The 17,536-nt window shown below is 36.7% G+C and overlaps 2 protein-coding genes across 2 annotated transcripts; both read left to right on the top strand.

Annotated features, from left to right (window-relative positions):
- Positions 1 to 1,164: 1,164 nt before the first annotated feature.
- LOC150088326 (general transcription factor II-I repeat domain-containing protein 2-like) lies at positions 1,165 to 13,829 on the top strand. Its single transcript, XM_090370121.1, has 3 exons — positions 1,165 to 1,322; positions 9,920 to 9,927; positions 12,925 to 13,829. The coding sequence occupies exons 1-3, from the start codon at positions 1,165 to 1,167 to the stop codon at positions 13,827 to 13,829; spliced, it is 1,071 nt and encodes a 356-aa protein (XP_090226247.1).
- Positions 13,830 to 13,994: 165 nt separating this feature from the next.
- On the top strand, positions 13,995 to 14,528 carry LOC150088325 (general transcription factor II-I repeat domain-containing protein 2-like). Its single transcript, XM_090370120.1, has one exon. The coding sequence runs from the start codon at positions 13,995 to 13,997 to the stop codon at positions 14,526 to 14,528; it is 534 nt and encodes a 177-aa protein (XP_090226246.1).
- The last annotated feature ends 3,008 nt before the right edge of the window (positions 14,529 to 17,536 follow it).

The following is a 17,536-nucleotide window of genomic DNA, read 5'->3' as shown; positions in this document are numbered from 1 at the left end:
AAACGATCCTTTTATTCGCTATTCATTTCTCCTAATTGAGTAAGTGTATTTTAGTTATAGTCTGATCTTTAGATTTGGATTTCATAAATATCCTTATTTATATGAAGTTACTTCTCATGAAGTAACTTCATAGCCTTCTCAGACATCTGTATCACGCGATCCCTTTCTCTGTTTACTTTGTAGGGGAATCTCTAAAACAGCCTGCGGGGTTTATCAGAGCATGTTGTCCCCCCATTCTGTCCTGCTTAAACCCCTACTTTTTTTATTGCTGAAAAGCGCATTGATAACTCCGCTATATTTCTCCCTTTATTTCTGTTTAATGTCTCCTGGCTAAGTTTCTTCATGTAAAAGGCTTCTTTTATTTTTCTTTATTTTGCAAAATCCTCCTTCCCTCCCGTTTTCGAGAGATTCCTATAACTGTATGTTTGGGTGCATTCCAGGCTGTATATAAGAAGTCTTGTTTTATCCATATTGCATTTAATGAAATAAAGTGAAGTATGGAATCGATTCTTCAACAATAAGATTAAGTAGGTATTAAGTTTAGTGGGCCGCCCAGTAGCTGGAAGAGCTGCAAGACGCTGGATTAAATTCCTCATATGTCGTCAGCAGTTGAGAAGGCCAATTTGTATTCCTTTTTGTATGTGAAAAAAGACTTGACAAAGTGCAACGCGATGCTTATTTATTAAAACTCGTATATATATTAATGTACAAAGTGTCTCATGAGATCAAAGCTTAATGCCATTATGTATTAACTCCGATAGGCAATATTATAACGATATATTATATTATAATATATTACCATTCACCCACAGTAATGGGAATTCACGAACTCCTAGTGTTCTCAAAGTTCAAGTTTGAGAGAGACATAGTATATACCGGTAGCACTGCGTTCCTATGTGTCACCAGTAAGCAAAATAAAATTTGCAGCCCTAAATGTTGAATACTGATAAGCGATAACCAATCAGAAAACAATATCAAAAGAAATTTCGGCGCTCACTTCAACTGCCGCCCTTAAACGATGCTTACCTCGCCTATCCACTTGCGGCGGCCCTGGTATATACCATATTACGATCAAACGTAGCGACATAAGCTCTAGTTCAGGACATACTGTATATATAAAAACAAAAACTCATATGGTAACCAAGTGCTTCCTTTGCCTGGGCTATGGGCACACTTCTGTCCACTGCACCCACACTTCTCCAACGTGCGGACACTGTGCCCGAAGCGGACACGTTCATGCCGAATGTCCGTACCGAGACGAACTTCCAAGCTGCATCAACTGCAAACGGAGAAAGAAAGACCATCAACACTCAGTTAGAGAGGTAAATTTCCCAGAGTATCAACGAGCTCTAGAAACGGCACGGCAAAGGACCACTAATGGATAAGAACCTAATTTCTCAACAACAGCTCACCAGACCTGTCCCGGCAGCATCATCCTCAGCAGCCAGTAATAGCCAGAACTCCAGCCAAATTAAATTACGCATCATGCAGATAAACGCTCATCGTTCCCGTACAGTTGCAGATGAAATAAGACAGGCAGCTGGGACTCACCAAATCGACATAATTGCAATACAGGAGCCATACACAATCAAAGTCCCAGCAGAAAACGCACACAAGATAGTGGGCTATTCAATGCAGACAAGACTTATACAGCCAGCTAGCACTGACCCTAAGACCTGCATAGTTGTACTCAACAAGCAAATTGATGTCCTTATAATTCACGGGCTCTGCACAAAGTTTGCTACTTGCATCCAGGTTAGGTTCTTTTCAATCACACTATATATAATCTCCCTCTACTGTCCGCCTTCCAGGGATATAGATGACTTCCTAAGATATATTGAGTTTGCCATTGACCTTCTTAACTCTAACAGTATACTTATAACAGCAGACGTTAATGCCAAATCCCCATTATGGTTCTCAACTTCCTTGGATGCACGTGGGCGACTTTTAGAGGAATTAATTCTGAACAGAAATTTAACCATCCATAACCTACCCAACAATCTTCCGACATATTGTAGCACTACTGGACAATCTAATATTGATGTCACACTAACCACCAATGACCTACGGACATCCGTCCGTGATTGGGTCACAATACCGGACTGGACGATAAGTGACCATCGGGTCATCTATTTTCACATTGGGACCAGACTCCTGCCGACAACTACTTAGGAAAGAGTGACAGAATTAGTAAGGTTTTCCCTAAGAACAGTCGACTGGGATGCCTTCGACTTCTCCATCAATAGAGACTTTCCAACACATGACCCTCTCCAATATGAAGAAGCAACACCAGAAGAATACAGTGAAGTAATACAAACAGCAATTACCAGAGCCTCGTATAGAGCAACAAGGAAGAAAGTCCCATGCAACAGACCTTGTGCATGGTGGAACACGGAACTTATGACACTAAAGAGGGAAGTCCACCGCGCACGAAAGCTGTATCAGAACCGACGAAACTGGCCAGCAGAAGTCGAAAGGCTACACGGGGAATACTTGAATAAAAAGAATACATACACCAAGGCAATAGCAACTAGAAAGCGAGAAACCTGGGCTACATTCGTCCTAGAATCTGGAAATTCAAACCCCTGGGGGTTACTGTATAAAATCACACGTGGAAAAATCTTCACAACAGATATCTCTGGCACTGTCCTGGCTGATCAAAATGAAACCACCAACTGGACTGACTCTGTCAGTGCCATCATAAATAAGCTCTTCCCGGACGACAACCCTCAGAATGACTTGCCGGAACACAAAAGTATCCGGAAGAAGAATGCCGAATATATAACACAGACCCAAGCTGAACCCTTCACCAGTCTGGAATTGAATCAGGTCCTCAAAAAAGTAAATACCAAAAAGTGCCCGGGACTGGATTTAATTGAATATGCCTTCATCATTAGATTTCACAAATTAAAGCCAGAACATCTTCTATTATTGTACAATAAATGCCTCCAAAAATCAAAGTTCCCCCAGCCCTGGAAGGTTGCACTTCTCCGCCTAATACCAAAACCAAATAAACCAATAACGAACCCTCGTTCGTACAGACCAATTGCCCTGCTGGGAAACCTGGGCAAGACCTTGGAAAGACTAATGGCCATCCGAATCACGAATCTCTTTCTCTCCAAAGGTATGATTTCGCCAGCCCAATATGGATGCACCCAGGGCAGATCATGTGAAGATGCCCTCTCTGATTTGATCCTGCATCTGGAAACTTCGCAATCCAAATATGAACTCGCTCTGTTTATTGACTTCGAGGGGGCCTTCGATAATGTATGGTGGGAAAGTGCACTGGAACGTCTTCGCACAGCAGAATGTCCAAACAATCTTTACTGGCTGTTCAGAAGCTACTTCTTACAACGTACAATAGTAGTTAAGTCAAAATATCGCCAAGTCCTTAAACCCATCCACCGTGGGTGTCCCCAGGGCTCTGTCCTGGGGCCCTTTGTGTGGAATATGGTGCTCCAGAGCTGGCTTAGTAACAGTTTTGAAAAAACGAAAATCATAGCATTCGCGGACGACCTCACCATCGTGGTCGCTGGTCATTCCAGAGCAGCCCTCGAATCCACAGCACAGCGAGTACTCAACCATCTCTCTACCTGGACAACAATCAACAAATTGCAAATTAACCCTGCCAAAACTAAGATGATGGTGTTTAATAACCGACTCGACTTACGAAGGCCTCCCCAGGTCAAAATCAATGGAACCCAGCTAACCTTCATAGAACAGACAAAAGTCCTGGGAGTAGTAATAGACAACCGCCTGTCTTTCTTCCCCCATCTACAGCATCTGAGTTCCAAGACCAAAAAGTTCTCCGCCGCAATTATACGGATCTCAAGAAGTGAGTGGGGACTATCAAAACGAATCCTTCTTCTTTATTATAAAGCTGTCTTTCTCTCAATAGTAACCTATGCTGCCGGGGTCTGTTTCACAGAGTTCCCATCATTAAGATGAAAGAAAAGCTAAACTCTATACAAAGAGCTATGTTACTGGCGACCCATCGAATCTGCCGTACAGTCTCTACAGCAGCTCTCCAAGTTATAGCAGGCACCCTCCCTCTCGACCCTTTACACAATCTACAAGGGGCTCTGCTATCGAATTAAAAAAGGTATTCCGGCAACGATCCTGGATATAGAACTCTCACTAACTACGGATATAAAGCAGGAGAAATCTCGATATCTCAATAAACTCTTCAATGTATGCCAGACCAGATGGGATTCTTCTACTGTAGGGGTTGTAACTGGAAGTTTTCTTCCGGAGGTAACCTTTGCAACCACCAAAAATAACGCCCGATGGTTTTCCCTCAGCCTCGAATCTTCCTTTCTCATTACCGGGCACGGTTCTCTAAATGAGAAACTGCATACACTGGGACTCATCGACACTCCCTACTGCTTTTGCGGACAAAGTGAAAGTTGGAAACACTTGCTTCTGGAGTGTGTACATTACAACGACATCAGAAACCGTCTCCAGAATAAGATCCAGGACTTCCCACCAGCAGATCTGCATCAACTGATATGTGCCCAGAACAACCTCGAAGCCTTCCAGACCTTTTGCAGCTGAGGTATTTGCCTGGAGGAGGACACTGATCGCCAATCACCGAAGTGGAAATGCCGATCATTAACAATTCCACTGCCAACTGAAAGTCACTCCTTCTACTGACTGTTCTTTTCTTTTTTTTTTTTTTTTCCTAACCTCCGTTCTGCACTGTTTTCGGGTCTTACCCTAGAACTAGGAGCAGCCTTGGCTCACCTTTTCTTCTTTCTCACTCTGTGCAGGATAGATAACCACTCTCCCATTTTTTTTTTTTTTTTCTCTCTTACTCTCTCTTTCTGCTGGCACCCAGACTTACATCTTCCTCTTCACTGTGGGATTAAATTTATTTATTTATTCTGTGATTATTATTTATTTTTATTTATTTATTTTTTTCATTTACTTAGCGTCATTTTTTTTTTTTTTTTTTTTTTTACTAGCGCTCTGTTCTGACACCTGGGATTTGGGCTGTCATTGGTGCCAGACAGCCCTCTCTTTCTTTTTTTTTATCACAGGGAATTTATTTATTTATTTTATTTTTTATTATTATTATTTATTTATTATTTTTATTTATTTAATATATTTTCTTTTTCCCCACGGGGAATTATCATAATTAATTATTTTATTTTATTTTATTTTTATTATTATTTTTTTTATTTTTCTTGCACCACGGGAAATATATTTTGTTTTTAGTTTATATACTTTTTATTTATTATTTTTTATTTTTATTATTATTTTTTTTATTTTTATTTTTTTCTCCCTCTCTGGAGTGGGCCCCCAGAGAAATCTGGCCCACCTTTTGGCAACATCAGGTGGTTCAGAGTCTTGTATCGAGATAGTACGTGCTCCATTGGGACTGGCCCACCTTCCCGTGATGTGGACGAGTACACAGAATCATCTGCCCAGGTGACTGATGCTTCTGGGTAGCCAAGAGGGCAGAACAGAACAACAGAACACACACATAATACACACAAACCTACGTCACACACATCTGGCCCTTTTGTAGTGATACTGTCTTCACAGAGATACAAGGCGGAGTTGAACTCACGTTTTAGGAGCCGCCCTTTACAAAAACACATGTCCACATATACGAAAACAATTTGAAATCATATGCTTGAATAGAAATTAAAGTATGAGTTGTTCAGATGTAATTTGGACAAAGGTACAAACACTGAAACTTTATTTACCCAAATAAAATCTCAATAGATGGAAGATTTTCGAATTCCTCTAGTGAAACATTGAATAAAAAAAACATAATAATAATAATAATAAATAAATAAATAAAAGCATGTTTCAAACTTGCATTATTCTGTAAAAAGATTCATGCCTATACTTTTTATTTTTTCGTTTTGTTTGGCGGTGAATAATGTTTAAGTAATTGTCTGATATGTAAAGAAAAGTTTTAAGTAATGGCTTTTTTGTTGGTTAAAAAAGATTTTCAAATAAAACGTATCTCTGTTTTGATGAAACCTGCCAATTATATAAATCGCGCGGTAACATGAAAAATTCAAATTGTTTATAGCAGGAATTGTAATATATTTTCTTGATCTTTCTTTCTCATAGAACAACGTTGGCTGTTGCCAAAAAAAAAAAAAAAAAAAGCATTCAGAATTTGGTTTACGATTTAGAGATGTCAGTGTGGGAGCGGGTGGTACCATGCAAGAGGTCAACGTTTCGCCCATAAAGCATTGACGCCTGTACTTTAGGGTGCCGCAATATCTTTGAGTGCTGATTGTCGCATCGTACTGATGAAATGTAAACCAAGAATAGCTGTAGTGATCAATGGAAAATCTCAGTTCACTCTCCTTGCACATGGCTAAGGCTAGTTTGGGGGAAGGGTATCACACTCTTTTCACTCTATTCTCAAGTGCTTGGCTTCCAGAGGCGACTTCATTCCGATCATAATGCAGGACTCACTCCCGACTGTAATGTGCAATTGAGAAATAATTCACCATCTAACTAATATCAAGTGCATATTAAATTTGGATTATAATAAGAGTCTTGCTCATATTCCTTCCGAATTTTCATAGGCATTGTCTTATAAAAGTATTTAATATGAGAGTAGATACTGGAAGGTGTATTCATTTTGGAATTAGTAGAAAGAAAATTATTCACGTTGTTCCGATTTGATTACTTCTACGCGTTGTATTGAGTATAATTGCAAATGACCTCATACCCGAAAATATATAGTTTGTGTTGCATTCGGTGATTGGTTTTTCCTTCTTTCGCCTATTCACTGTGACCTCATTTGATGACAGCAGGATTGCCCAGTCCATATTAGAAACCCCAAGATTATCTACTCCACTCTTTATGAAAATCGTCATTGGTTCATTCATAATTACAAGTATTTAGTGTTAATTCGTAAAGCCTCTTCACTTCGAAATAAGCTATTGGGCAGGTAAATAATTCTTAGTAGAATATTTGCAACTTTCAATTCGAATCTCTGTCAAACATTTAAGTTTTCAGAAAATTTCCTCTGTTTTAATTTGGATGTAGGAACAAAAGATTATATATTGGCAGCAAAAAAAAAAATAATAAATAAATATAACCTAACATCATATGAACAGGATGAACTTTGATTCATATTTAGAAATGGGAAATTGTGAAAGTTGTTTTCTCAGAGCGCGTGTGAGGAAAAGCTGAAGCTGGATCATCGAGTACATTTAGTATTTATAGATTTAAAAGTCGTTTTTGATAGAGAGAGAGCAGAAAACTGATGTGGAAAGCAGAGTGTAATAAACGAATACTCGAATATGTCTAGTAAGTTTAATCTTGTATATAAAGGCGAATATATGGAGGATAAAACTTGAGTACAGAGTGCCCAGGGAATCTAGAAAGTGTGACGTTAGAAAGTAAAGGCTGTTCGTTTGTTCATTCATGGCGCTTTAAAATATAGATAAGCATAGCTAACATAGAGAAACAGGAAATGGATAAGTGTATGTTCACTTTTGCAGAGAAAAACAATTTATTTCACTTCATAAAAGAGAACGTTAAATGTATGTGTTACGGAAAAAGTCAAGAAGGATATTTTATATATGTACATATACTAGTGGATAAATCAGAAAAAAACATAAAACACCACAATAATATTTTCATTCTTTTGAGATATATAAAAATATTCTTATATAAAATGATATAATTTTTATCATTCATAAGCAGATACTGCCACAGGCATACCTGAGCTTATTATTAAATTTTGAATAGTTTGACAATCCAGTTAAGGCGATGTGTGATCAGCGATAACTATATTAAAATGAGAACCTCTGGAATCCCATAACAAGATTTATTATAATTATTTAGATATGTATATATATATATATTTGTGATAGAGATGACAATTTTAATTGTCATCTCTATCACAATTAATACTTTAATTGTGATAGAGAATTGTGATAAACACAAAAAATACTTTAAAAAGAAGTCAAAATAACAGCAATGCTGACAAATGCAATTGAGAACATAAGCCGATTTCGAATTGGCTATGACCAATTGTGCACTAATAAAGCATACAGAACTGCTATCTTTCAGCAAGCAACATAGCTGCAATATTACTAAATCCAACTCATACACTGGCAGCCTCCAACCCATATCAGAGAAAATATGTCGAGCTAATTAAACAGTTAAACAAACCTTTCGCTTGTTGCAGAGGTGACCAATGGAGCCTTCATCCATAATTGAATCTACAAACTAACTTTTGTACCTTTGCTGATTACAACAGTCTCGCAACATCATGTTCTTTGTATTCGGTTTCACATTGTCATAAAAATTGAGTGAGCATTTTGTTTATTTTTATAATTCATTGTACGAGTATTATAATCCACAATTTCACCTCTAGTGTACTCTGCTGTTAAAGGAGAGAATCTTGTATCGTTTTGCTGCTTGTAAATTGCTTCACGATACATGAAGCTTAGAGTATCCGGTCATGAATAAATAATAAAGTAAGTATCAACCAATGGCAGTCTGCCACAACAAGAGCAATGCAATTCTTTCCATTGAAGATTTTTGGATTTTTAACTGATAACTTGTGATCACTGAATTGTTCAACGATGATCTTTTACATTAAGCAGATTTCTGTGGAGCTGTTATAATGCTTAAAAGCAATAATGCGTAAACTATGTATGGTTTTAACAGTGTGTGCGCGTAGGAGATTAAATGCTGTCAAATAACCTGGCTTTGTGAATGACTTTGAATCATGCGATGGAAAACGCCCTCAGACACCGATATTTTTACTGAGACTGTTTAATTAATATCCGCAGACATGCTAAAATACGTAACTTGTGTGTAGTACCTCAAAAATAAATCTCGCATTTATTAAATAGTTATTACCCTTTTAATGAGAAAAGTTTATGAATTCTCAACCATTGAACTATCATATAATTTACTAAACAGGAGGCACGTGTGCCAGATGGGATAATCAATACGCGTTGGAAAGAACTTCTGCTATAAACAATTTGAATTTTTCACGTTACCGCGTGATTTATAATCAGCACACTTCATTAAAACACAGACTCGTTTTATTCGAAAACCTTATTAATGTTTGACCAACAAAAACGCCATTATTAAAAACTTTTCCTTTGCATATTAGACAGTTCTTTAAAGATAATTCACCGCCAAGAAAACGTGTAACGGTAACGAATGGATCTATTCACCGTATAAACCAAGAACGTCTTTGATCGTAATAAATCAAATTTTTACGAGATCATACGATTTTACTCTGACTAGAGAGCAACTATTTAGAGAAAAAGGCATTTCTGAAGAGATATCGGATCAAGGAAGGTAATTCAAAAATAGCATAACTTTAAATGAATGTGTTAGAGAAAAACTGCTAAACAAGATGCAATAAGCTTTGATGTCCGCGATGTATCATAATATTTATGACTGTGATTTCTTTGATGTACTTTGTTATCTGAACAAATTAATTCCTACAAGGAAAAATTCGGAAATTCATTTAATTGAAATCAGGAGTTGCACTTTTTATGTTTGGAATATACTGAATTCATTTGAACGGAAATGTTCAATCGCATAAATCTTAATGTTCAGTGGCATAAATTTTAATCTGATAATTGTAATTTGCCAATTATTTGCGTTCATTTATTTTGCAATTGTTTTTAAAATAGACTTATTATCCGCAACATAACAGGGCAAGCTAAAGTTTCTGGTTTTTACTTCCATATATATTTGCTTATCTGGGTTATTTCAATAATTAAAATAAATATTAAAAATGCATTATCTTCTCATCTGCAGACACTGAAAAGGAATTTAATAAAGTTGAAAGAAAGTGTTTAAAAAAAAAGAGCAGAAATGAAGTCGAATTACAAAGTAGACACTTGTTCTGTAAGAACTAATGGTCTGAGTAATAAAATGTCATAAACTTTATATTGAAACATTTTATTAGGTCGCACGGTAAATCATAAAGAAAGCGGTAAGCGTATACAATATTCCTCTATTTAGAAAGTCACGAAGCGAAAATCTTCAGGCTCATAACGACACGACAGTGCTGTTATTAACGCTATAGTGTGGAAGACTTTGATTATGAAGCTCATCTTTTCCTTGTAACATGTTTAAGCATTGTACTGTACAGTACTAAATATGCAACTGTACTGTAGATTGATATATATGGATGACGCGGATTAGCTGTAAGGAATTGACAATCTCGAAAGTTTAATTTGCGAAAACTCTTTTGAGTTTTCGCAAAGTAAATCAAAAAAAAAAAAAAAAAATAATAATAATAATAATAATCCCAACAAATACCATGAACTTCTCGTCTAAGGAACAAGATGAACAAATTGGGTTTTAAAAGGTAGAACATTTGTATATATTTTCAAATTTGTATATAGGCTTAAAAATATAAAATAATAAATTGTAAACATACTGGTACTAATTGATGTCTTCCTAATACTAAACACGTGCCTTTAATTCAGTCTTAGAAGTTTAAACTCGGCGTATAAGTGGAACTTTAAATTTTAACAATTTTTAGTGTTTCAAAGGTCGACTTATACTCCTGAATATACAGTAATTATAAATACCACTTTAGAAAATGAAGCACAACACGAATAGATTATTATACAATCATTATTAAAATCAGCTGCTAATGATCGTTTAGAGCCAATTAAAAAGATAGGCATTCATCTTCTGAGTTTTCTGAACAGTGCAGACTGTCTGCAAGAATAGCTCATGGTGTCTTGTGAATAATATACAGGAATTTTTCTAGCAGGGATAAGGAAGTGATTATCCCCTTGTCAGGTCAAGGTTCATTCTAAAGATTTTCTCCCTTGGTAATGGTCAGGTAACACCTTGAATACTGTATACAGGTCTGGAGGCCTCATTTTGAGAAGGATGTAGAGCTTCTGGAACGAATACAGAGCAGGGCATCAAGATTAGTGAATGGAACAAAGGGTTTCTCTTACGAAGAAAGGCTTAAGTTTTGCAAATTACAGTGTCTGGAGACTAGGCACCTGCGAGGTGATCTGATTGAGGTGTATGAGGTGTGTAACTACAAAGAAAGTTGTGGATGATGGTCTTTACTACAGGAGTGGATATTGTTGATAAGAATGGTAGAAACAAAAGACAAGAAACGAAAGGAACCACTTAATAAATAACTGTAGCATAGATTACGGAGGTGTTAAGTCGGGATTTGATTCCAGGAAAAATGGAATTATGTCCTAAATTCTACTATATAGGAGTTATATACCATATTGTACTTTACAAATTAAAGACATAAAATTAAATATGCTGAGAGTAAGTTGAATACAGAATTAGATAGAATAGGATAGAATACAATAATAATACCGGACAAGGGTTGACAAATTGACATTGAGTACTTTCTTGTTTGTTTTCTTGCTGGGTTGTACTACAAGATATGCCATTAAATATTTTTGTGAACTATGAATTGATGACATAACTAAACTAATTGCGAGTATTAAACAAGAATACAACATCCAGACCTTCTTTCGAGATGTGGACTCTGCAGAGATGGTAACCTGGACTTTATGGACTTGGACATCACAATAACGGTCTCATTGTGGCTGCTAATGTAAATTCAAAGTATTTCGTTTGAAAATATAAATGGTGGAGAAGGACTTTAGAGACTAAAATGTGGAGAACACATTTTAAAGGTTAAGAACTCAGGTTTCGACCCAAGGATAGACTCACATTAAAGATGTGTGTGAAGAGAATAATGAAGTTTTCGGAGGTGGTCACTTTGCGTCTGCCTGGTGCAAGTATCCTTTCAGTATTGATATGTAAATTTTAATTAATGGTGTTTTATGTAAACTGGTTTGTCAGAAATTCTTAGCTATATAAATAAAATTTTGGTTTTAGTAATACTGAGGTGGACTTGTTTCCACGTACTTTTTTTTTTTTTTTAGTGGCCCCCAAGTTTTGGCAACCTGGAGGCGGGACTGTTGGCACCCACCGGTATAGCACTTCCTCCGGTGGGTGCGGGATTTGTGTAATGCAGCGCACACAGGGAATAATAGACCCATGAGCTAGTCGAGGTCCGCTACAACATAAGCGCAGTTGTGGCTCACCTCCCCGTAGTGTAGACGGACATTGGGCAGACTTTCCAGGTGATCGTCTGCCTGGTGACAAAGAGCCCAGAAACAACTAAACAACACACACACCCACACACACACACAATGCACAAACATAGCACTACACATATTTCTGGTCTTTTACAGAGTTCTGTATCCATCACAGTGTACCAAGGCGGAGATGAACTGACATTCAGGTACCATCCCGCATTAAAAAGGTAAAAGTAAACGGCAGCCATTATCAACCCACTGCAGGATGGAAGCCTCCTCAACAATTCATGCTGAGGGAACTGGACCAAAATCTTCCATGCTAGTCCAGTGCGGGTTGGTAGATCGACCGTATTTTGCAGTAAGGAGCTTGAACCCCGGTCTAACTCAAAGAGCGTGTGCTACTGCACTCCCGCTCCTGACCACTCGGCTACGGAGGCCTTCCCGCATAGCTAATATTAACTCTAAAACATTGGAAAAAAACGTAACAATGTATAGCAGGCATGTCAAACATGCGGCCCTTTGCAAGCACATCTGCGGCCTTCACAAAGGACACTGTAGCGATTCGCAAAATCTGTTAATTGAAGTAATTTAGGTAATTTTGAATATCGCACGCGGCTTGCTTACGACAAGAATTCTAGCATTCTTGCCAATTTATTGGTGTAGGTACCTGGTCGTGATCCGAATTCCACGGCCCACAAGTGGAAAAGGTTCCTCTCTCGTTAAGGTAAACCGCTCGGCCTGAGTGAGAGAGTGGAACCAACGAGAATGAGGTAAAAACCCGTTTATCTCGCTCGTAACAATATATAAGCTGGCCTAAATTTCGTTTCAGTTTTTTAACCGGTGATTTTATTTTTACTTTAATTTTATTATTTTTCAGATTGCATATCATCTTTAAAAGTGGCTAGTGCTTCTCCAGCTAAGAGAAAAAGGAAACTGAACGAAGAAGGGCGAGTGTTTCAAGAAAAATGGGAATTACAGTATTTTTGCACAACGGTGAATGGAAAGATACATTGTTTAATTTTCAACAAAAGCATTGCCACGCCAAAAGCGTACAACTTGAAAAGACATTATGAAACGAATCATCGATCTTACGATAAATATGAAGACCCAATGCGTGTCTCAAGACTCAAAGAATTGAAGGCTAACGTGAGACAGCAACAGACTTGTTTTACGAAAATTGAGAAAGGGAATGTCGCTTCCGTTACTGCAAGCTATGAACTCAGCCGAATGATCGCCATGAGTGGGAAATCTTACCGTGAAGGAGATTTCGTAAAGATTTCGCCTTGGAAAAACGGCTCAAATTGTATGTCCGGAGAAAGCACACATATTCAAAGATATTTGAATATGTGTGCTTTAACATATTCAAACACACATATTCACACACATATTCAAAGATATTTGAATATGTGTGCATTAACCAGGAACACTGTTACTGAACGGATTGATGAAATGGCAAGTGATTTGAAACAGCAGTTGAAGGCCACATCATCAAGATTTGAACATTTTTCTATTGCTGTTGATGAGACCATTGACATCACTGGAATAGCACAGCTTCCGGTTTTCATCAGGGCTTGTGACAGTGAATTTAATATTTATGAAGAATTGATCTCCATGCATGATACTACAACAAGCCAGGACATCTTTGAGAAAGTCGAGCAGGTTCTGCATGACTATGGTTTGGATTTGAGTAAACTTGCATGCTTATCTACCGACGGTGCTGCGAATATGGTTGGCAGACGTAATGGTGTTGCTGCCATGTTACGAACAAAAATAGAAAACTAGCATCCGGATTCATCATTTGCACATTTTCACTGCATTATTCATCATCAAAATTTGTGTTCAAAGATTTTAAAATTAGATCATGTGCTTAGTTTGGTCACAAAGACAGTGAACTATATCAGAGGCCGTGCTCTCAACCACCGTCAATTCAGCCAATTGTTGGAAGACATGGATAATCAGTTTACCGATGTTCAATTCTACACAGAAGTCCGCTGGTTGTCGTGTCACAAAGTGCTGAAAAGATTTTATTTGTTGAGTCAAGACATAATTATGTTTTTGGAGATGAAAGGTCAAAACACGGATGAAATAAAAGATGAAAGTTGGCTCCAGGATCTGGCTTTTGCTGTGGACATTACTGCACAATTAACTGATCTTAATTTGAAATTACAAGGTAAAAACAAACTCATCACTCAGTTGTATGATTTCATCAAGTTATTCATTACAAAACTAAGCTTATGGAAGTCACAGTTGTCAAATGAAAATTTAGTTCATTTTCCTAAGTACAAAGAGCTGAAAAACACTGCCAATACTGAGTCTGTACTTAGCTTTGCTAAGTGTGACAGTCACCTGGAATTGTTGTCAAAAGAATTTCAGGATAGATTTCGTGATTCTCATCTTTTGAACACTACTTTGCATTATTCTCAGCACCATTCACCTTTGATGTTGCCAAGGCAGAAGAAAGACTGCAGATGGAACTATTAGAAATGCAGTCGGATTCTACACTCAGAGAAAAGTATCTTGAAGTGGGGCTACCTCGTTTCTTTTCATACCTTCCTGAAAAACTTCAGAAAGTTTGCCACAAGGATTATGGCAATGTTCGGTTCTACCTATGTGTGTGAATAGTTATTTTCCTTCATGAAATCAACAAAAACTTCTCAGAGAACAAGACTGACTGATCAACACCTCTCATCTCTGATGAAAGTCGGATCTGCACAGACATTTCAACCAGACATAGCAAAAATCGTCATTAAAACGAGGTGTCAAGCCTCAGGACAAAACACTAAAAATAGTCGTAAATAAATGTTCATTTTGAACTGTTGTAATTTTTGTATAATATATTTGTTGCTGTTGCATACAAGTCTATGTTGCCGTTTAAAATTTCTTTTTTTTTTCTTTTGTTAAACTATTTCATTACTTTGCATTCATGAATGTGGCTAGCCGCTAAACCATTTGTATGCACATTGTATGTTTCTAAGTTTAAGTAATAAAAATATTCTGCAATAATTTTTATTAAATGACTTCAGTTAGTTGTCGTGTGCGACCCTCATGACAACACAAATGTGACCCATATGGCCCTCGGGGGACCCTCAGTTTGACATGCCTGATGTATAGTATTTCATAACTACAAAGACATTTCTAGATTTATCCTCTGGCATATGAAATAATTTGAACTGTACTGAAAATTAACTGGGAGTAAAAGTGAGAATGAAATCATAAGCAAATTTGAAAGCGCAACGAAATATGAAGAACCGAAAATTTGAAGAACCTATATTGTCGCAAAGGAAATATGGAAAAATACCATCGAGAATTGATAGTTCAAACTCAGAATTGTTTAAGTATGCAAGAAACGTATTTCACACCAGCCTGTTAAATGTGAACAAACTTCACTTGACAAGTGTAATACCAAAGTATTGTAAGACAGCTACAATTATACCGAACCTGTTTATAAACGGGGAGATGGAACACGCCCAAAATCCACAGGCATAATTATCCATAGGCAAAATCCAAGGGCATAACTTTTTCTATTTTCTTCGTTTCTTTAAATAAAATTAGTAGAAAAATGATAAACAAATAAACTTAAAAATTATTCTGAAACTTTTATCCTAGAACCTCAAATTGGCTTCATAAAAGAAAGATAGATCACCTATTGATTCTATATTCAACTTAAAACTCTTAATGGAAAATCACAGAGATTATGGCTTGGAAACACATCACTTTTGTAGACGATGAAAAAGCCATTTTACAAAATTGAAAGAAACAAGCTTTTTGATAAATTACATGAAAGAGACATACCAAATGCCTTATTAAGAGCAGTTCTAAAATTTACGAAGTTGATGAGATCCAAGATAAAAGAAATGTTGAAAAATCTGGCTGGAAGAAAATTAACTAAGGTGTTCCTGAAGATTGCCCAGTATCTCCAGCTTTATTCAACATTTATTTAAATGGAATCATCTTATTGTGGAGATCTAAAAGAAAAAAAACAACAGGAATTAAAATGAGTGATAAAGTGCTAAACACATAACAGACAAGGAGGGTATCTTATAAATAAAAAGTGACTTTACAATTAAATTATATGCAAAGAATTTAGTGTGATCATCTCCAAGAATAAAAAAAGTATATAAAATAATAGCATTTTTTGGACCAGACAGACCAGTAAAAAGTAAAATTGTAATAAATTACAGAATTATTGAGCAAATTGATGCTTTTAATTATATGGTGCGCTCTGTAAAGTATGAAGAGAAATAAGAAGAGAAATTAAAAACAAAATTTAATTGCGTAAAAGTAGCAAGTATAATAGAGTCTGCACTGAAGCTCCTTGCTACTTAAAAAACAGAAGCGTAAAAATATATAAGGCATGAGCTCTTCCAACATTACCCTGTGTTTGTTTTGGACACAGCAGCCGAAAGACTATCGAAGATTAACATCGGCTGAAATGAAATTTATGAGTCGAACGGCAAAATATACTGTGCTAGCTAGAAAGAAATTCTAAAATAACTAAAATTAGCTTAGGTGCTAGAAGAATGAAGAATAGAATAAAAGACTACAGACAAAATTGGATCGAATATGTTGAAAGAATGGATCGTTAGCTAATATTCCGAAAGCTTTTGCCACAGTCCAGAAAGAAAGAACAGACCTATTTCACCACTGAAAAGATTAACAGACTAAAGCAAAACCAGAACAGGCCATTAGCAGTGGGAATCCTTGAATTGAATAATGTTGAAAAAATAAATTTTCACTAAAAGGTTCAGCACTACTCTGACTTAAAAATTATGCTCATCAGATACGGGATTTGAAGCCTTAAAGATATTTTTATGCATTCTGAGGTGTATCATTCGTTAAAAGGACTAAGAATATAAATGCATTTAGAAAGACAATGGGTACTTTGTGAAAGTACAGTGGTTTTGTTACTTGTCACTCATTTGGAGAGGCATGACTTTCAATTCCCTGGGAGACTGAAATAATTCTTGAAGAAAGACAGTATAACTTTGATTGGGCTTGTCATAATTTAAATTTTCCTCTTGACAAATATTATTGAATCGTATCAGTTTTGTAGTTTGTGTTTGTATGTTATCTTTTCCTTGCCACTTTTACTAGGAGAGAATCTCTTGAAGCAGTTACTTTATTGTTAGTTCTGGGATAATTATATTCGCTTGAGAAACATATTGAACAAGAACACGTCGTGAACAATTATAAGAACGTTTCAAGTGTTGAAACCGTCATGTGAGGCGGAACTTGTTATGCTTCGTATGCGTTAGAAATCCAGGATTTGTAAAACTTTGGAGAAAATTTCTACAAGCCGTAATAAATGCCGATAATTATAGTCATTTCACTTTCAAAAAAACCTGTCCTTATTTCTTTGTTCACAAATGAGGCACCCGATTTTGTGGATGCAAGCTCCACGAGAAGAGAAAAAAAACGTGCAACAACGATCTGTAGTATGGCACGATTGGTCCATTAGCTAGTTAGACATAGCTAATTATCTTATATTG

Source organism: Mastigoproctus giganteus, chromosome 3 (assembly GCF_048544385.1).
Source record: "Mastigoproctus giganteus isolate SK-2022 chromosome 3, ASM4854438v1, whole genome shotgun sequence".
In the NCBI taxonomy this organism is placed as follows: domain Eukaryota; kingdom Metazoa; phylum Arthropoda; class Arachnida; order Uropygi; family Thelyphonidae; genus Mastigoproctus; species Mastigoproctus giganteus.
This window is presented reverse-complemented; position numbering and strand designations above follow the sequence as displayed.

What these genes read in the sequence shown, in the direction of transcription:
- LOC150088326 (XM_090370121.1), top strand. Translation starts at nt 1,165, where the DNA reads ATGGGCACACTTCTGTCCACTGCACCCACACTTCTCCAACGTGCGGAC.
- LOC150088325 (XM_090370120.1), top strand. Translation starts at nt 13,995, where the DNA reads ATGGATAATCAGTTTACCGATGTTCAATTCTACACAGAAGTCCGCTGG.